The 21988-nt window shown below is 36.6% G+C and overlaps 1 protein-coding gene across 1 annotated transcript in view; it reads left to right on the forward strand.

Annotated features, from left to right (window-relative positions):
- The first annotated feature begins 497 nt into the window (after positions 1–497).
- LOC145692566 (uncharacterized) overlaps positions 498–21988 on the forward strand; it is an 87596-nt gene continuing 66105 nt past the window's right edge. The window contains exons 1-2 of the mRNA XM_081767875.1: positions 498–603; positions 10326–10504. Coding sequence (XP_081624001.1) covers positions 549–603; positions 10326–10504 — 234 coding nt within the window. The 5' untranslated portion in view covers positions 498–548. The remainder of the gene's footprint in view (positions 604–10325; positions 10505–21988) is intronic.

The following is a 21988-nucleotide window of genomic DNA, read 5'->3' on the forward strand; positions in this document are numbered from 1 at the left end:
AAATAACTTAAACTGGAAACACAAATCACTGAACAGAGAGAGCAACGTTTGTTTACAAATAATAAATGTGTAACAGTTTCGCTAATTAACTGAACATATTCGGCCTTATGCAGAGTCATTTCGACGTATGATTAGCGTCATACTAAAGGCCTGACTACTGCAAGAAACATAAGTTAGTCAAACTCTTTAGTATGACACTAATCAGCGTCAGAACGACTCTGCATAAGGCCCATTGGCTTTATCAGACATTGTAACATAAGGTTACAGTGTCTGATGAAGCCCATATGTTCAGTTAGTTGGCGAAACTGTTACAAAAATGAGAAATTAAATTTACATTGAAATACAATGTAGAATTAGAATTTTACATTATGCATTATAGTGTTTCGAAAGTTTAATTTGACAAAATATTATGTTTTGTGTATTGATACAAGTGCATTAGAATCATGATTTTATAATTATCCATAATTTTACTTATTAACCCAGTTTTTCTCCAGATAATTCCAGATTTCAGTGTGGACATACTTCTAAAGGAAATCCATCCCATTCGGATGCTAAATTTTCCTGCTTTACGAAACACCTACGATTATCAAGAACGAGGATTAGGTACGTAGCATCAAATTTTCATATATATATATATATATATATATATATATATATATATATATATATATATATATATATATATATATATATATATATATCCATCGGAGCAATTCTGTCTTCAACACTGGGGGGGGGGACGGGTAAGACAATTCTTATAATCTTTTTTTTATAAAGCGATGTATAAGATATTTATGAAGTTGAAAAACAATGCCGTGGAGAATCAGGAGAGCAGAGTTGTTTTCAACATTGGGAGGCGGACAGATTTCAGGCTTATTCTGTAGGAGGGGGAGATGAGACTTATATTACGGTAGATGAATTTCATTTCTGAAGTAAATTTGTATATTATACTATATTAGGCAATGCAGATGAAGTGGAAGTCGGATACAAAACATTACATTTCTTTCCAGAAAACACATTTCAAATCGGATTATTGGGGGACAGTCCTCCAGTTCCCAGATTGAAGGGGACATATCCACCTCATCCCCACGGGATTTGCGCCAATGTCTATCTCTATATCTACCCATCTATTTACCTATTTCTCTATACAAGGAAAGAGTTCGAAAATAAGTTTCCCCAGGCGACTGTGGACAGAGGCGTGGATGCAAGACCTAATATAGCAGTTGGCATTAAAGATCAGACGTACCTTTATTTTTCCATGTAAGTACCACCCTAGCAGTACAAGATGTGCCATTTAGGTGTCCCAGCTACTTGTTAGGTACCCGACACTTGGCTCATATGATATTCATGTGCTAAGTATGTACTTCAGCTACCTACAGTTTTAGGTACTTGTTACACCTAATTGATATTTTCAACTATGTTCCACAAATATAGCATTTATATACCTGGCTCAGATTCGCACTATAACAGTCATTTGTTTTTATGTCGTCACTTGGGACATATCTGTCACGTTCTAGGTACATACTGCTTTAGATACCCTAACAGCACAAGATGTGTTAGGCATCTCCCACATTTGATGTATATGTTGCTTCTTTTTCTAAGCGATTGTGTACTAGAAACAACAAACGCATCAACTTTATTAGATGGCAACTGTCGCCAATCATTTGAAAGTGAATAAGGAAGAACCATGAAATAAAGTAAATAGACACTCGTCATTTTATTATAAAATTACATGCGAGCAGATTTTATCTTATCCCAAACAGTTATCGTCGAATATACGCGGTTAAATGAGCACTCTGATTAGCCAAATTCAAAAGAGCTCAACAAATTATCCCTCTACAAGCGACGTTCTTTCCATCGCACAGGTGGCCAAGTTGGAAGCGCACGCGGCTAGTAATCCAATATCACGTGCACATTGAAACCCACAACGTTGTATATCACTATCACGAACATTGTGTAATTCGTCCCGAGTCTCTTTGAATCGCATGAACACTAGTTGTCGTAACAATTTTGCTTTATCCTCCTGTGACTCCCCGTAATTTTTTTGTACTACTCAATCATATTGCTGTTCACTAATACGAAATCTGTTCATAATTGTTTTCTTTTTATGACGTGGATGTTCATTCATATATGTAATAATGGTCTGTATCTTTTCTACTGGCTTTGCTTTCCCTTTCCGTCGTTTACTTTGTGGGGAGGGGATAGTGCCATCTGATGTTGCTGATGACAATCCCGCCTCAATATCGGTTGCTTTATCACAGTTCCTATTATATGCCTCGTCTTCATGTGCCTCCAGACGTTGTCGTCACAATCCAAAATAACTGCTATTATGCAATCAACTGTATCGTCCTGTAAAAATGCGAGCTGTTCTTGGTACGCGAAATATCAACTTCGGCAACTGCTGTTGCAAATACCATGCAATATTAGCCCTATTAACCTTTCCATTGCCACCTACCTTTTCTGCTATACACAAACAAATCACTACACTGTTGCATTTGCCATATTCGTCACTGTCCGTTCACGTGTTTTACTGTCCGCATCTTCCACTCTATTCGACTACCTCTCGGCAAACCGGTTTACGTCTTGTCCACTACTAACACGCATTCGCCGTCAGTACCCAGTGGCGCTTCGGTTGCCCTTAACAATTTTCCAGTAGCTTTCTCAACTTCTGCTGTGACCGGATACCATTCCTTCATTTCGTCGAATGTGAATCAGTTCTGGGGCTTATTCCCCCGGCCCTATCGTTGTCTAGCTTTTTCCATGAAATACGTATTCCTTATCTTTTCCTTGTCTATTCATTAAAAAAATTCACATTCTTTCCACCTCCCTCGTGTTCATCACGTCCTCCTGAAATTGCATCACATGTGTCTGTCTTTTATAAAGCCCTCCCTGGTTTCCCCTATGGTGGCCATTAGCAGCTAATATTTTGTATACGGTTATTTGATGGGAAGGGGCTCTTAATGCCACAAACGATTTCTTGCTATTCCGACCTCGCACTCAGATTGGTTCCTTATTAGTAAACTCATATTAGAAAATCACTACCACAACCTGCCTACTGCCGGATCGCTTCGCATATTTTGTGGCTTATTTCCTTTTATTTCTTTGTTTACGTATAAAATGTTTCATATCTATTATTATTCGAGTTGTGCAATAAGTATAGCAACTAACATTATGAAAGATTTACGTTGTATTTCTAATAAAGCATAAAATTCCCTATCTCTCTGTAAATTTCGCAATGCGTTTGCCATGCTTACGAAAATTGAACTTAGAATTTGGCGATGAGTTTACGAGATTTCTTTTATTAATTATAACCTCTTTATTTCTTAATTTTTTACAGAAATATATATATATTTTTTTGAAATATGTGGTTTCTGTTTCCTGCATATTTCTAAGAAGACATTTAACATTTTCTATCATAAGAAAGAGAGTTATTTCTATTTATGTAATTTTGAAAGACATGCGACAGAATTCTGGACAGAGGTGTAGTTTCTTCTTTTATTTATACTCCATTCCTAGACACAGACAAAACAACTTTCCTCCATTTTATTGTTCTTAAACAAATCACGTAATGACGCGTACTTTTGGTTGTTCGGTCTTATTTGTTAGCTCTAAATTTCATGCGTCTCGATTCGTTTTTTTTTTTACTTTTCTACTTTGCTCAAGAATTAAAAATGTTTTAGCGCGGGAATTGATCCATGGACTACAAGTTCTTCAGACCACCTTACTATCGAATATTCTACGAGGGAGTATGGCCAGAGCAGAGAAACTGATTTCTTTGTTCAAGAGACATACGCACATTACTCTGGCTTCGTTACCTCGATCTGGGTGCGAATTTACACAACTAACTCGGTCTTCAAATTTTATTTCGCCAACAAGCTATTAAATTTCACGCTACATACAACGTTGATAAAGCATTAAAGGAATAAAGCAAATTAGAAGTAGTGATCGAACTTACAACTCTAGTCACAATAACGATTCTATTCAAGGTGTCACCTTACCTTCCTATCTAGAAAAAGACCCGGGTTCGATTCCCGGCAGGAGCTCATGTGTTTCAGATCACGTTAATCAGTAGGTAACATCTCATATAGCCTTGCTGCTGAAAGGGATGTGAAACTCAAAATAAACTCGACCTATCTAGAAGAAAGGAGAAACAAAATTCATTAATACTACCAGCTAACACATATCTGTACTCCATTTCTTGTTCCCACAAAATAATAATTTTATCTGTCAATCCATAAATGTAATAATATTATTACGTTCATATGTAAACCTAAAAGGAATATGACATAAAGTATATATCTTCTGTTCCTATCAATAGCTTTGACTGTGTGTCTTTTTGTTTCCTTCTCTTGTCATTCTAATAATAATAATAATAATAATAATAATAATAATAATAATAATAATAATAATAATAATAATAATAATAATAATAATAATAATAAATTGACACTGTTTTCATCCGAAACTTACGACTTTAAAGTCTACAGTGTAGAGCTCTGACGACAACAACACACTGGACATTGTTTATAAAAAGACCGGAAAACATTATTGATAAATTTATTGTCTACGGTTTGAACTGCAAGAAATGATCATATTTCTTCGCGATAATGTGAATACAAAAGTGAAATGTTGTGTTTCTACACAATTTCCTTTTCTCGGATGACTGGATAATTTAGAAACACTTCTATTGTTGTAAAGAAAAAAGAAAGTATGTCTTCAGGGGGAATCGATCTGAGGACCTCGTGAACTTGAGCCCACGGTGTTACCGATTACATCATCAAGACCTGCTTGCAAGGAAAGCGCTACATTGAGTGATTCGTCGAAAGAGTCCAAGCAGTTTACATCGCATTATATCTTTCCTTGTTTCGTTTTTATTGCATTCTCTCTTTGTGTTTTTCGTACAACACACGAAATAGCAAATACACTTTTGGCCACGATGCCCAGGAATACTAACTGGTCAACAAATAGAAAGTTACTGGCGAAATGATATGGGGTAATGTGTAGTATTTTATTTTCATAGCAGCAAGGGGCAAGATACTATCCCGTAGAAAACATGCATTTATTTGTTTAACAGACAATACATTCAAAGTCTGCGAGAAAGGGTGTGTTTTAAAGTTATTGTATATTACTTATTATCGGAAGGGAATTATCGTATATAACATTGTTTTAAGTTATAACCTGACCAGGATAGCTGTGCGGTTTTGGGAGGATGGCGCTGCTGTTGTGTTTACATCAGTTTCTTGGCAAGCGCGGTGGGACAGGGGAGCGGAGAGTTTCACTTTGCAGTGTATCCAACGGTTTTTTAAAGTTGCAGTTTAGATGTTGTGCATAGTCTAATCTCTTTACGCTTAATAAAAAACGCCGTAACTTATGTATGTATTGTAGTGAATCATCCCTGAAGTAATGCAGATGTATTGTGAATTGTGATTTATGAATGGAAATTACCAATTACAGAACAACATAGCTCAGTTGACAATTCAGTGAGCTTCTACCGTGTATTAAGCAGATTGTATAAAAATTGATTACGTTTTATTCGATTTCATTATAAAACAGTAGCAGCCTGTAAAACGCAAGAATGACAATGTCAGTGACTAAAAGATTAATTTTGGGTTGATAGCTTAGAGTTTTGCGCAATATCTTGTAACTGTAAGTTTAAATCAAGTTAAGGTTAAGGCTCATGATGCTGCTGTTTAAGTGTATGTTTATCGATTGACAAATTCTTTTTTTGAGTTTTAGCCAGGGAGGAATCTCGAAACGTTTCCTCTCGAGAACTTGAAAGTCCTTTCCGCTGGTCTATTGGCCAGCGCATGTGCTTTTATTGTATGTGGTTCTGGGTTTCATTCCCATTCAGAGAACAAAATTTAATTTTACAATCCTTCACTTTCATTAACCCCTTCGGGATCCTATGGTACAATTTGTACCATTTGCACTTTTCATGGTATATTGCGTTATTTCTCTTCTATTTGAACTTTTTCGTCCGGGTTTTTTTGTTTTCCAAGTTCAGAGGCCTTGCAGAAGACATTACGTATGGTTTCAGACCGTCCTGCGTCCAGACATAGGAGGTGATGACGTCATAAGTCAAAAATTTCTTTTCTCATTTTCTAAGCGTACGTTCAATATTTTTTGGCGGGCTTATTTTTCTACGTAGAAGATTGAAATTTTGCACAAACATTCAGTCCACGGAGTAGTATGTACCAGATTTTTTGTTTCGATGTCAGTGATAAAACAGGGGGGAACCAGAGGGGCAAAGGGGTAAAAATAGGAATTTTTTTACCCCCAAAATCCCGTTTTTCGTCATTTTCCCGCCTTACATACATGATAGGACCACGTGAGTCATACCGTCTGAAAGGCAGTTCCATTCTGAAGAGAACGACGGTCGAATTATTATCCTAGGGAAATTAGGGATGTCTCAGGGAATTTTTATCCAAATATACTTCTGTATAGGGTAAAAGTGGGGCATGGTAGGGAAATTTTTCTGGTGGGCCTATTTTTTCAGGTAGAAGATTGAAATTTTGCACAAACATTCAGTCCACCGAGTAGTATTTACCAGATTTTTTGTTCCGATGTCAGTGCTAAAACAGGGGGGAATCAGAGGGGCAAAGAGGTAAAAATAGGGATTTTTTACCCCAAAAATCCCGTTTTTCGTCATTTTCCCGCCTTACATACATGATAGGACCACGTGAGTCATACCGTCTGAAAGGCAGTTCCATTCTGAAGAGAACGACGGTCGAATTATTATTCTAGGGTAATTAGGGCCGTCTCAGTGAATTTTTATCCAAATATACTTCTGTATAGGGTAAAAGTGGGGCATGGTAGGGAAATTTTTTCTGGCGGGCCTATTTTTTCAAGTAGAAGATTGAAATTTTGCACAAACATTCAGTCCACCGAGTAGTATTTACCAGAAGTTTTTTCCGATTTCTGCGTAAAAGTTTTCAAAATGTGGCAGAAATATCGTTTTTTTTTAAACAAATTACTAAACCATGCTAAATAATGACAGAGATTAGACAAAATTATTTTTATGTACCATCTCAATCAGGGGGTGGAACCAGGACCCCTGGGGAGACGGTTAGGAGGGTGGCGGTGAAACATTATCAGTTCTCTCTCTCACCAAACTTTTGAAGTACATCCGAATATGATGTCAATGCAAAAGAATTTACTCAAGACCCCGATCGCTCCGTCCCTGACTTGAGCATATGCGTGAAGTGGTTTATTACGAACAAGACAGAAAGAACTGTGATAGATTGATTAGAAGTAGTCCGGTTAGAAACACTGCTGCTTGCATTTTAGTTCCAAAACCGGCCGCCCGCACTCGTTCGCTGGTTGTGTTATACCATGTGTCACGACAAATATTATATGATTGACAAGCCTGCTCCAAATCTCCTTCTCAATCATTAAGCTTTTGTCTTTGCTTATCAATTAATAAATAATCCGAATTAGTAGTAATATAATTAAACATTTATTGGAACCAAAAGTGTTTTACACGCAATCCTTTCTCTTAATATAACTTACTGCGAGAATTGGAATTACGTTAAAAGTTTAGCATTTACTTCTTGAAGTCGCTAATCTAAACAATAGATTGTAAAGTACACAGAAAAGTTTAGTTTAAGCAGCTGGGTTATTTAACTTTAATATAGAAAAGTCTTTGAAACACGTTTTCAAACTCTGGGTTTAATGTAACTTTCCAGCCATCTTTGTTTCTAATGGTGAACCAATTGCTTGGAATAATTAAAAGGAGACGAAATGACGTGCTGAACAAGATGAAATGCTAGAGGAACACTGTGGCCCAGTGGTAGAGCGTTTATCTCTGGTGCGTGAGGTCCGTAATTCAATTCCCGACCAAGTAAGTTTGTGGTGGACAACATCTTGTACGTGGATTTTTCTCGGGATTTTTCCGCTTCTTCCCACAATCTCATTCCACCTATTCTTCCATCATCATTAATTTCCTTAAATCATTGTTTCCCCTGGCCAAAAGAACATAATTGTGGGACGTTAAACTCAAGAAGAAGATGAAATGCTAAGCATTGCACTCCTAGGGCTTTAAACAAAAAGTTGAGTTTTAATTCTACATTATTTACCCAGGGGTAAAAGTGAAGGGGAATTCGAGGGAACGTGTTCTCCAAAAGAAAAGAAAAGAAAAAAGAAATATTCAGTACTTCCTAGATTTACAATAAGCAAAGGTAGTCACGGGGAATGGTGTGACGTAATGCGTCCTTCTACCTTTTTAAATCCACTTTTACCCCTGCGTATGAAGAATAAATATCTAAAAATGAGACAGATATCAAATCGTTATATCTTACAAATCTGAACAAAATGATGAGTGTCAATTCTCATGCGTAGTTTTCGAGAAGATCAACAAAAGCTATTTTCTTTTGTAGATCTAAGGAGTAGCGGTGGCACATATACTCAAAGTGAAGGAGTTTGGTATATATGGCGTGCTATTTTCTAAATTAATATTTAAACCGGAAATGGTAGTGGAATTATACTACTTCCGGTTTTAATAGAACCACTATAGTGTAGATGAAATATGAAGGCTGATCGGAAACTAAGGCTACAAAGCCTGCACTGAAACGTGTGTATATCATTTCATACAACCAATACAGCCAACACATAGTACATATATTAGGTTATTTTTTGACATAGTCTCCATGTCGGTTGAAGCACTTGTCTTATCGTGGGATGAGTTTGAAGATTCCCTTCTGGTAAAAATCCTGTCCTTGCGTGTTGAGCCACGTTGTCGTGAAGTGTTCCACCTGCTCTCTGAAGAGAAGTGACGTCCTGCTAGGTGCTTCAAACACATTCCCAATTCTGCCATTAGATCCCGTAACGTGATCCTTCTGTTGTCCTGAATCAACTCCTTCACGCAAGCTATGTCCAAATCTATTGATGTCGTGCTGGGTCCGCCATTGCGCTCCTCGTCGCTGACGTTTTCTCTACCAGCCGCAAATTTTCGATACCATTCTGTGACATTCTGACGACATATTACAGTCTTTCCGTAAACCTCTACCAGGTGACGGTGAACTTCAGCCGCGGTTACAGGTTTCGGAACGGTAGTTTCTCGGTTCTCTGAAAAAAAAAAAGCAATGAGCATTTTTTTCTGTTGAGCATTTTTTCTTTGAGAAGCTAAATGTATAGTGAATAAAATTTAAAACAAACCATATTTGTCCAAACTGAAATCAGATAATTCTAAAAAAAAAAAAAAAGTGGAAAGTATATCTACAATGTAGAATCATAGAAAAAAAAAAACAGGGAATTCGTGTAATTATTCAGTTCAAACTCTCTTGTCATCGTAAATTCTGTCGAGGAATTTGAAGCATAAATCATACAAAAAAAATCATGTCTGTCCTGTATGGTTGCGAAACATGGTCGCTTACTCCGGGAGAAAAACATAGACTGAAGGTATTTGAGAACAAGATAATGAGACGAATATTCAGACCCAAGAAAAACGGGAATGGGGAATGGCGGAAACTTCATAACGATGAACTGCTTACTTTATACCGTTTACTAGACATTGTTTATGCCCCGTGTGCGTGGGTTTTCTCGGGGTTCTCCCGTTTCCTCCCACTTTCTTCATTCCACCATTTCATACATCACTCATCATCACCGCCTCCTTTAGCCTAACCGGCATAACCGTGGGACGTAAAACTCAAAGATTTCATTTCATGTTTATGCCATCAAGTCTAGGAGGCTCAGGTGAGCAGGTCATATAGTCAGCATGGAAGAAATTAGGAACGTTTTCTAAGTCTTAAGTGGAAGACCAAACAGAAAACGACAATTAGGAAGACCTAGGCATAGATGAGAGGACAATATTAACCTAAATTTCGCAGATTTAGAAATACAAAGTAGAAATTGGATCCAGTTTGTTAAGAATAGAAATCAGTGGAGAGCTTTTGTGAACGAGACATTGAACCTTTGGGTTCCATAGGCCATAGAGTTAGTTAGTTAGTAGAGTAGTAGAAATAAAGAAATTAACTAACCTGAAAAAGATAGAGTACACATTCCACCCCTGGAGAACATCTTTACTTGATGTAGTCTTATATATATATATATATATATTGAGATAGAACCCTTAGATCGAACCCTTATGGGTATGTCTCGGTTTCTCAGACCACTAATATTTCCCTTTACGATAGGTATAGTGACTGCTTTTGACTATGATCTTAAACTTTTATAACGTTAAGCTATGAATCATAAATATTTTGGCGATTTTTGTGTATTTTTTGTGATTTTACTGATGTAATTGAATGTCTAACTTCAGAATATTGTTTCCTACTGTTGACTTAAATGAATAGTAATACATAGATTTTGTATCTGTCTTTGGAAATTAGGAAACAATCTAGTGAAGGTACTATCAGTGAGAAATGGTGGTAAGGAATACGACATTGTGTATCGACCAACCGAAGAAGAACAGAAGCTATTAGCTAAGGAAACCAAAGAGAAAGAAGGAGTTGCAGGACAATTTGTGTTACAATATGACGTCAACAGAGAACCAGTCATTGAAACTGCGGTAAGTGTTTCCATTGATGCATTCACGATGGCTTAGCCTCTGGGCTAAGTAGTCTTGAGGCGCCAATTGATTTACTCATACTTAGCAATAGAGCAACATTTAGGTTTGACAAGGCTCTAAGCTATTGAAGGTAATGAGAGCCAATTGATTTACTCATACTTAGCAATAGAGCAGCATTTAGGTTTGATAAGGCTCTAAGCTATTGAAGGTAATGAGACGTCAATTGATTTACTCATACTTAGCAATAGAGCAGCATTTAGGTTTGACAAGGCTCTAAGCTATCGAAGGTAATGAGACGCCAATTGATTTACTCATACTTAGCAATTGAGCAGCATTTAGGTTTGACAAGGCTCTAAGCTATTGAAGGTAATGAGACGCCAATTGATTTACTCATACTTAGCAATAGAGCAGCATTTAGGTTTGATAAGGCTCTAAGCTATTGAAGGTAATGAGAGCCAATTGATTTACTCATACTTAGCAATAGAGCAGCATTTAGGTTTGACAAGGCTCTAAGCTATTGAAGGTAATGAGACGTCAATTGATTTACTCATATTTAGCAATAGAGCAGCATTTAGGTTTGATAAGGCCCTAAGCTATTGAAGGTAATGAGAGCCAATTGATTTACTCATACTTAGCAATAGAGCAGCATTTAGGTTTGATAAGGCTCTAAGCTATTGAAGGTAATGAGACGTCAATTGATTTACTCATACTTAGCAATAGAGCAGCATTTAGGTTTGACAAGGCTCTAAGCTATCGAAGGTAATGAGACGCCAATTGATTTACTCATACTTAGCAATTGAGCAGCATTTAGGTTTGACAAGGCTCTAAGCTATCGAAGGTAATGAGACGCCAATTGATTTACTCATACTTAGCAATAGAGCAGCATTTAGGTTTGATAAGGCTCTAAGCTATTGAAGGTAATGAGACGCCAATTGATTTACTCATACTTAGCAATAGAGCAGCATTTAGGTTTGATAAGGCTGTAAGCTATTGAAGGTAATGAGACATCAATTGATTTACTCATACTTAGCAATAGAGCAGCATTTAGGTTTGACAAGGCTCTAAGCTATTGAAGGTAATGAGACGCCAATTGATTTACTCATACTTAGCAATAGAGCAGCATTTAGGTTTGATAAGGCCCTAAGATATTGAAGATAACGAGACTATTTCCATATCTATTTGCCCTTTGTCGATAAGAAATTGTCACAGTTTGTGTGTGTGTGTGTGTTGAATATTGTAAAGCTCTGTTTGTGCAGGTGTAAGTAGTAGAGACCTGCACGGGCCAGGCTTGGACAGGCCAACTCTGTAATTTTTTTGGGCCGGGCCGGGCTTGGGCGGGCCGACACTGATTTCTCTTCAGATCGGGCCGGACTTTGGCCGATTAATTGCAATTCTTTAATAATTATTAATTTTCGTTAAACGATAATTGGAATAAAGCCAAACGTTGAAGAAGTGCGCATGTGAAAAATGTTACAAAGAATGCAATAGCTATTTACAGTTTATGTTGGTTAGTGGCTGCACCTTCGCTATAGGGATTGCAGGCATTGCGCCGTAAATTGAGCCCTGACCTTGGCCTTCACTGAATCCAAAATATGACAAGAAGGGGTGGGAAAGTTTTGCCTGTCGCTAAACAATATTGTCATGATCACTTTATGTTAAAAATCAATTAAGTTAGATTTTTGTTACAGGAAATGGAGTTTTTGTTCTTTCGATGACAGGCAAAGTTCTAGGAGGCAATGGTACCATTCGGGAGGGAAGCGTCAGGTTGTAAACCAGAGTTCAGAAAATGCTTCTGAGGGTTAGGTCAAGTTTAATACTAAATTTTGAGAAAGATTGGGGCTCGAGCTAAATTTTTTTTTAAAAATTATCTACCCGGGGTCGGGCCAAAAACTTTTAAAATTTATCGGGCCCGGGCTGGGCTCGGGACAAGAATTTCAAAAACTTATCGGGCCGGGCCGGGCTTGGGCCGAAAATCTGCAAACTTTGCGGGCCCGGTCTGGGCCGGGCTTAGGTACATTCGGGCTGCATTGGGCTCGGGCCGAAAAATTCGGCACGTGTAGGTGTCTAGTAGGTAGAGCATAGGTAGACCAAATTGCAGTCCAGAATCTTTTTTCCTACTACCGATTTTTATATTACTATAATGTACATTCTCTAATACTAGGTAAAGAGAGCTGACCCCATCCCCGAGCAGCCTAGGGTTCGATCTCTACAGAGCTCCGAAGCAAGCTAGGTGGAGTGGATTTAAGGATCCCCAATGATCTATTCAAGCAGTGAGGGGGGTTAAGAGTCAGCTTTGAAGGTTAGTGACTGAGATTAGGATGCGCAACAGAGCTCCGAGGAAGATAAGAGGGTGATGAGAAGTGTAGATTTCTGAAGCAAACTAGAGGCTTTGGGATCGGTATCTTCTAGAACTTCAGAGCAAGCTAAAGGAAGGATGACCAGTCGCAGACTGATGTCTTTTCTTTTGAATCCTTTCGGTTATATAGGAGCCCAAGGGGACGTCACCATATGATTCGCTGTTGTCTCTGTCCTCTGCAGCCATAGTAATCCATAGTAAAACGTATATGGTTGATGTTTGTCAATAGAAGCACATGTTCGGTGGTGGTAAACACAAGTATGGAGGATATTACAATATATTGCACAATGACTATTCGTAACTAGGAAATTTAGTGTTAATTTACTGATAATGGGGGCTTGTATGACGCGTTCGCTATATATTACGTGACTTATTGAACCGAAAATCACAAGATATATTGAATATTAATTAAGAAACATGAATAAAATAAGGAATATTAGATTAGACTTCTGAGGAATCTTGGTGTTTTGAATAGTACATACGTCCATTAACAGAGGAGCTGTTCTTGTGAGAAAATTAACCTGATGTGAGTAAGATTTATTTGCTAATGTATCGGTATGAGTCAAAATAAAAGATTGCACTGACCACTACCTTTGTAGTCGGAGATATCAATGAATGTCTTATGACAATTCTAGTCAAATTAACTCTGATTCTATGTTCTGTTATCGGATCTTCTATTCCTGTAACAATGACCTTGACTGATGTTTTTCTTCCGTCTAATTGGCAAACGACTTTCCCTGGTTACTTTAATTATATAAAGAAGATTTAATTGTCCAACGCAAAAAAGTATGACGTATTAAGACTCATTTCCCATACGAAAGAAAGATTGCCTTATACGTAAAGAATTTAAATGTAAATGTTTAAGCTTCCTCGTTAGCCAAGATAACCTTTAACATCAGCAAATGTTCGCTCTTTATTTTCAATCTTAAAATATGAGTATTTACAAAATACCATAAGTGAACTGAATAAATAGTTACTTTGCATTTACCAAATTTTCGGTCATACAATCATGTGCTAAAGAGCAAATAGACATTTAAAGCCATCAACACATGAGAAAAAACGTATTTTATCAAACCAAACTATCAGTGGCGTATTTACGATTTTGTTTCGGGGGCTTTGCTAATTTTCGGGGGGAAGCCCCCCTAAATACGCCACTGCAAACTATAATAGTTACATTTTGGGGAGCAGGCTAGGAGAAGATCCCTATTACATCGTAGGCACCTACACAAAACAAAACACTGTTGCTATATACACTATGTTTTATTTTATGTATATTCATCTTATACGTATTTTGAAAACGTATTTTTTGTTTACATTTTTGGAAGGCCTTCAAGAGAGTTGTGCCCTAAGCTATTGCTTGTTTACCTGGCTCCCCCTTTCGTAAACCCTGCATACGTCTCGCTACTACAAGAGTGATTTATTCATTGGTACAACCCGGATTTATATGCAAAATGCGTGTTTATAATAACATGCAGAAACATATGAAAAGTATCTTTTCCTTTCCGACGGCCTTGTAAGGATTCGTTTGAGACACATGTAGACCATAATAGCGCATATAAGTGCATATCGTGAGTGAAATTCGATGTGTATGCATATTTTGTAAACTTTGCAGGATACTGCTTATGTCCGAATTTTATTACTGCACACAGCATATTTAAGAGTATATCACATGAAAGTAGGTTATATTTAAAGTGAACTGAATCACTTTCAGCATTCTGGACAATGGAAAACCTATCCCGACTAAACTCAGTTCTAAACTTTTCCCTTGTAATAGTAATTTTCAGAGTACCTCGCACACGTGCGATGACAAAGCACGAAATGGTACCAGCAATAAATATTCCAGTATATTCAACTACCTGACACTTGTCATAAAATCAGTGATCTCAAATAGCTATCTGTATTATCTCGCCCAAGGCCATAACTCAGCTCCGAAACGCTACTCTCAGAATTGTATTTCCAATTCCATTCAGACAAACACGTAACACAAATCTTTTTTGTATAGTATGACCTAGACTTTAAATAGTTCAACGTTCTCTGTACTACACGGCTATTAAGTTATGTGGCAAATGTTATCTACACTCATAGATTTATTTAATTCAGAAGCTGCATATAACTCAATAGATTTACTTAATTCAGAAACTGCATATGACTCAATAGATTTATTTAATTCAGAATCTGCATATAACTCAATAGATTTACTTAATTCAGAAGCTGCATATGACTCAATAGATTTACTTAATTCAGAAGCTGCATATAACTCAATAGATTTACTTAATTCAGAAGCTGCATATAACTCAATAGATTTATTTAATTCAGGAGCTGCATATAACTCAATAGATTTATTTAATTCAGAAGCTGCATATAACTCAATAGATTTACTTAATTCAGAAACTGCATATGACTCAATAGATTTATTTAATTCAGAAGCTGCATATAACTCAATAGATTTACTTAATTCAGAAGCTGCATATAACTCAATAGATTTATTTAATTCAGGAGCTGCATATAACTCAATAGATTTATTTAATTCAGAAGCTGCATATAACTCAATAGATTTACTTAATTCAGAAACTGCATATGACTCAATAGATTTATTTAATTCAGAATCTGCATATAACTCAATAGATTTACTTAATTCAGAAGCTGCATATAACTCAATAGATTTACTTAATTCAGAAGCTGCATACAACTCTGTATTACGATGTTATTTTAGTGAATAAAATTTAGTATGCTGTTATCAATCTTTCTTATTATTAGTTATATGTTGTTGTTTTGTTATTACTCAGTGGCGGATCCAGTCCGGAACCGGGGGGCCTAGGCCCCCAAATTTTTGATTGACAAAGTAACTTTGGGTATTATTTAAATATTTTTGAATGTTTGTAGTAAACTCATAATATACCTATCATAGTGTGGGTACTGGCTGCCCCTAGGTTGTGTCTTTTACATCTGCCGCTGTTATTATTATTATTATTATTATTATTATTGCATTATGTTATTATTTCTTAAATTTGTTAAGTATTCCATTGTAAACTGGCGTTCAGCTGTATCTGAAATTATGTTTATAAATAAAAATAAAATAAAATAAATCCGGAAATGCTTATTCAAACAAATAGATTAAGAACATGGACTGACAGTAATACGAATAACTCAAGCATTTTATTGAATTGTATAGATGGAACCAGTATTGCAACTAAGTGTCGTGTCAAGAATCTTCCGTAATCCGTGGCTGCCTTGAGGAGGTCATATCGACAAAAATTAACATTTCATAGCTGCAAACTAAGCGAATTAGTACATATTTTATCTTTGACAGCTTTATACAAGAAATAGTGTTTATTTTCACTTTTTTCCCTTAGCTTTCAAAGCTAAAACATTATATCTACTTCATTATTCTGTTGTTTCCTTGTAATTTATCTAGTTTTGATTGTGTAAATTTGTGTATGGGTATTTTCTTAGGGGACTAACAGCCTCAACTCTGGTATTCCTATTAGACTATCCAATCAAACAATTTAGTCAGTGATATGCAAGGTCATTACTTGTAGAGGTTTATTATAAATGATTGAAGCGTCTTAATAAATTCACTGTAGCTGTAGTAATTGAGATATTGTAAAAAACGCAACAGTAACGTAGAAAAACTCAAAACGTTTTGTTTGTTGCAGACGTACTTCAGATTTATCCCACGAGAGCGCAGCAGTGAGGCAAGATGGCGACAGGCGCCGAGAAAGCATTTCATGCCATGGCCTCCACGCTCTCCTGACCTAACCCCATGCATAAACCTTTGTTTTTTTTGTGTGTGTGGGGGGGTTATGTGGGGTGTGAAAGATTCAGTGTCTACATATCTACCAGCAAACCTGCCAGAACTGCGAGCCCGTATTAACAATGGTTTTGAATTCATTGATAGAGACAGGCTGCGCCGAGTGTGGGAAGAACTTGATTTTCGGTTTGATGTCTAGAATTACTAAGGGGGCACATATAGGAGTCATTAGCTTTTAAAAAATCCAAAGTATGCCCCTTACAACTATTGAAAGTCGTATAGAACGGTTTTATCTGTCGTCAGTCGACGGTATCAGACCATAAAATACAAGAGAGTGAAAAATAGTCTTGCGATGTGAATTCACAGTCACTGCATACCTAGGTAGGTTCTCTTGTCATGCTATTTGAACCGGAAGTTCTAGAGGTAAACAGTTTCCGGTTTCAATATTCATCACCACATGCCAACAGCGATAGGAGACAATGAAAAAAGAAAAACTTCTTCTGATATATACGCGCAGCCTGTCTCTATCAATGAATTCAAAAGCATTGTTCATACGGGCTCGCAATTCTGGCAGGTTTGCTGGTAGATATGTAGACACTGAATCTTTCACACCCCACATAACCTCACACACACAAAAACAAAGGTTTATGCATGGGGTTAGGTCAGGAGAGCGTGGAGGCCATGGCATGAAATGCTTTCTCGGCGCCTGTTGCCATCTTGCCTCACTGCTGCGCTCTCGTGGGATAAATCTGAAGTACGTCTGCAACAAATAAAACGTTTTGAGTTTTTCTACGTTACTGTTGCGTTTTCTTACAATATCTCAATTACTACAGCTACAGTGAATTTATGAAGACGCTTCAATCATTTATAATAAACCTGTACAAGTATTGACCTTGCATATCACTGACTATAAATTGTTTGATTGGATAGTCTAATAGGAATACCAGAGTTGAGGCTGTTAGTCCCCATAACAAAATACGCATACAAAGAGCACAAAATCAAAACTAGAGAAATTACGAGGATACAACAGAATAATGAAGTAGATATAATGTTTTAGCTTTGAAAGCTAAGGGAGAAAAATGAAAATAAACACTATTTCTTGTATAAAGCTGTCAAAGATAATATATGTACTAATTCGCTTAGTTTGCAGCTATGACATGTTAATTTTTGTCGATATGACCTCCTCAAGGCAGCCACTGATTACGGAAGATTATTGACACGACACTTAGTTACAATACTAGTTCCATCTATACAATTCAATGAAATACTTCGTATTACTGTCAGTCCATGTTGTTCATCTATTTGTTTGAGAGTTCCGGATTTATTTTATCTTTATTTATGAACATAATTTCAGATACAGCTGAACGCCAATTTACAATGGAATACCTAACAAATTTAAGAAATAATAACATAATGCAATAATAATAATAATAATAATAATAATAATAATAATAATAATAATAATAATAATAATAATAGTAATAGTAATAATAATGGCAGATCTAAAAGACACAACCTAGGGGCAGCACACCCCCTATAGTAGGTACCCACACTATAGTAAGTATATCATGAGTTTACTATAAACTTTCAAAAATATATAAATAATACCCTCAGTTACTTTGTCACTCAAAAATTTGGGGGCCTAGGCCCCCCGGCTCCGGACTGGATCCGCCACTGAATAATAACAAAACAACATCTAACTAATAATAAGATAAATTAATAACAGCTTACTAAATTCTATTCACTAAAATAACATCCTAATACAGAGTTGTATGCAGCTTCTGAATTAAATAAATCTACTACAACTTCCGGTTGGCTTCCTTGTGGCATAAACGGTAATAGATGACGAGGAATGGTTTCCTGATGCGGATTCAGGAACCCGAGGATACACTAAGAAAAATCCGTTATACGCGCAGTGGAGATACTGTACAAATATACGGACTCCATACGTTTACTACGGAATTCTGTACAGAGCATATGTTATCCATATATTACATAAGCACTTACATTTTCCCGTTCAGATGTTAGGTCATGAAGCTGCAGGATCCCTAACATCTAATAGCCTTCCGTATATTACTTGCTTATATGTGTGTTACATACGTCACCTATATGTTAGGCCTATATACCTCCATCTTTATGTGAAAATGAAATGAAATGAAATCTTTGAGTTTTCCGTCCCACGGTTATGCCGGTTAGGCTAAAGGAGACGGTGATGATGAGTAATGAATGAAATGATGGAATGAAGAAAGTGGGAGGAAACGGGATAACCCCGAGAAAACCCACGCATACGGTGTTTGTCCACCACAAAGTTCACTTGGCGGGGCTGGGATCGAACCCGGGACCCCAAGCACCAGAGGTGAACGCTCTACCACGGAGCCACCGCTGCCCCCATCTCTATGTGAGATTCTTACAGCGTATATACAGTGCTTTCTTTTATATTGATCGTACTTATAGTTGGAACACTAAAGTTTATTCAAGGAACGTTCAGTATCTCATGTAAACAAATACACGTGATGATTGTTTCATTTTATTGGTTAAAGAGCCTTGGAACATCCATGCGGCAGAAGAAGATAGTCCATTGTGAAGTAAGCTGTTTTTGTATGTTTTTGTTGCTTATGAGGTTCACTATCAGAAATGCAATTTCCTTACAGTTAAATAACAGAACAACATTATATTTAAAAAGAACTAAATTGAATTAATGCAATGAAAGAGAATATGCATGCATAGAAGGTGGCTTTGACCCATGTTACGTGTGAACCACAGTTTACAATGTGGCCACGTGCGGGAAGTATGTAAAACACGAACAGGATACAAGCACGTGTTTCTCGAAAGAAGCGCTGACCGATAGCCAATCATCTGATGACTGGCGAACTAATACCATTCTGCAATGTTTACTTCTGGATCAGAAGGTTCGTTGAATGAACTTTAGGGAAAGTATTATAAAACATATGTTTTCTGTTATACGTTTCTGCAGAATGCTACCTATAATCGTACGTTAAGTTTAAAAAAAAAACTACAGGATTTACGCATGTAACCTTTGTTTTTACGTATGCCACATACGTTTTTTTCCTGTGTATATACTTGAATCACTGATTGGAAAAAGGGAATAAGTGCATCAGACCTAAGTTTTCAATAACGCTAAAAAACCTTCTAGAGGCGTTGTTTGTATTTGTTGCAAAAAATGTATAATTGATTACTTGTAGCAAAACAACTAACAAACACTAAGACAACAAGAAGAATCTTGTATTGCAGCCCTGGAATTGGTTAGAAAAGCTTAAAAATGGAAAAAATATTCCCTTTTTCCAATCAATTAAAGTTGGGTGCAATTGTAATTGTGTGTAGGGTATGTAATGTGCAGTTTGATAGAAAGCTATGAAAATGTACATGTTGAATGCAATGTTATATGTTAATCTTGGATATATGTATTCGAACTATCACGCATGTTAGGCTTCTAACACTTTTATTGTCACCGTTCGTTTTTCTGTACAGCACATATTATTCGTACAGCAAGAAAAGTAATACAATAGACAACTGAACAAAATACGTAGCAAAATACGTTGTCACAGTAGAATGGGTTCACATAGGGTCCTATCCGTCTGCATCTTCTTCTTCTACAATTTCTTGATCAGTGGTTTTCCATGAACAAATCATCCTATAAAACTGTTTGTATTGGTCAGGTATGTATTTGATGATTTGTGAAGAATCGTTGATCTTTTCCGGATTGATCGAGACTTGCCAATCGTATGCCTTTGACGTTGGCAGTGCAACGTTTATGACATTACTTTTCAGTAATCGAAAAATATCAGTTCTTAGTCCATTGATAAACTTATGAGCTTGGACATAACCTGGAGATTCTGCTTTGTAAACAGTGTCTCTATTTACTTACTTGGAATTTCACTGTTTTGTCCACAATGCTACCTGAAGATTTCTAAAGCGGTTACCACCAATGTTTAAAATCTAAGATTTCTTCATTGACAACTTCGTAAACCTGAAATGGAGGATCAGTATTTGTTGCATTCGTAATCATGTGGTTATATTGTGCTGGTAAATAAATGCGATTGTGTCGTTTGAGTTCTGATTTGATTACAGCAAAATTTCAGTCACATGGTAAAAACTGTGACCTCTGAAGGCAAATATTGGTGTATAGTGGGAACCGTTATGATACGGTCAGGCTGAAAAGCATTCATGTCATTGAATGATTGCAGTTTTGACCACCACTTGTATCACTGAAAACATGTAAATCTGTAACTGATTGGAGCAAAAAGTTCTCCATAGAGTGTGCAATGCAAAAAGAAGGCGAAGTACCGTAACGAAAGCAGAGGGCTCTGGTGGTTGTCTACTTACACACAGTCTCACAGTTGTGGTCGTGTCCTGTAGTGACTGTAAGAAGGAAATAAGAAACGTAGTTATTCCCTTTTTCTAATCAGCGAGAGATTTTGTCTTCTACATTGGTCATATAGAGTTGCCCAAATATTCCAATTTTCTACTCAACGATGCAACTATCTTAAAGGAACACATCTGCTATCTCAGGTTAAAATCGCAAAAAATTGTACTTATTCCCTTTTTCCAATCAGTGGTTCACTTCTTCTTAGCCTCTATTCTTGTATTGATAAGGATACCGAAAGTAGTACAAATCTAACCCACCTTCCTTTCTCAATATTGCTTCTTTTAGAAAAGTGGTTCTCAAACTTTCGAATAACGCGGACCCCCTTGTAATGCTATCTGAAATTTCACATATTTTTTAAAAAATATACTAATTAGAATTACCATTGACAAGAAAGAGATCAAGAAAAATAATGTAATAAGTAATTTATTCTAAAGATACATGATTGTATTCTAATGAACCAAATTCCAATTGAAAATACACTACCTTACAAGACTGAAAATCAATGTCTTTTTCTTTCTTTCTTTCTTTCTTTTTTTAAAAAAGGAAATCCACTTGATAAACAATGTTCTCAAATGTGGGTTCACTAATGTGAGGAATGAAATTCTTTGTGATTTCCCATAATTGCATTGAAATCTAGAATAAGTTTTGTCACAATCAATTTTAGTTCCGATTCCACATTAAGAGACCTCATCACTGCGAAATTAAAATACCGCTAATTTTACAGTAATTATGTAATATCTTCAAGTAGATAAAAAGATAATCGAAAAGTGGAACAAGACCTCCCTAGACAGTATTATTTTGCGTGAGATACCGTTATCACGACTCATTTATCTGCTTTCGATTTCCAGCCATTCAGAAAATCGGCATTTATTTTCGCGTTTCTAAATAACAGCAAACGAAAAGCTACTAGGTGACTCGTGATAATGGCACCTCATGCAAAATAACATCGTCTAAGGAGGTCTTGATCCACTTTTCGATTATCTTTTATCT

The sequence above is a fragment of the Thermobia domestica genome, chromosome 8 (genome assembly GCF_964235325.1).
Source record: "Thermobia domestica chromosome 8, izTheDome1.hap1.1, whole genome shotgun sequence".
Lineage (NCBI taxonomy): Eukaryota > Metazoa > Arthropoda > Insecta > Zygentoma > Lepismatidae > Thermobia > Thermobia domestica.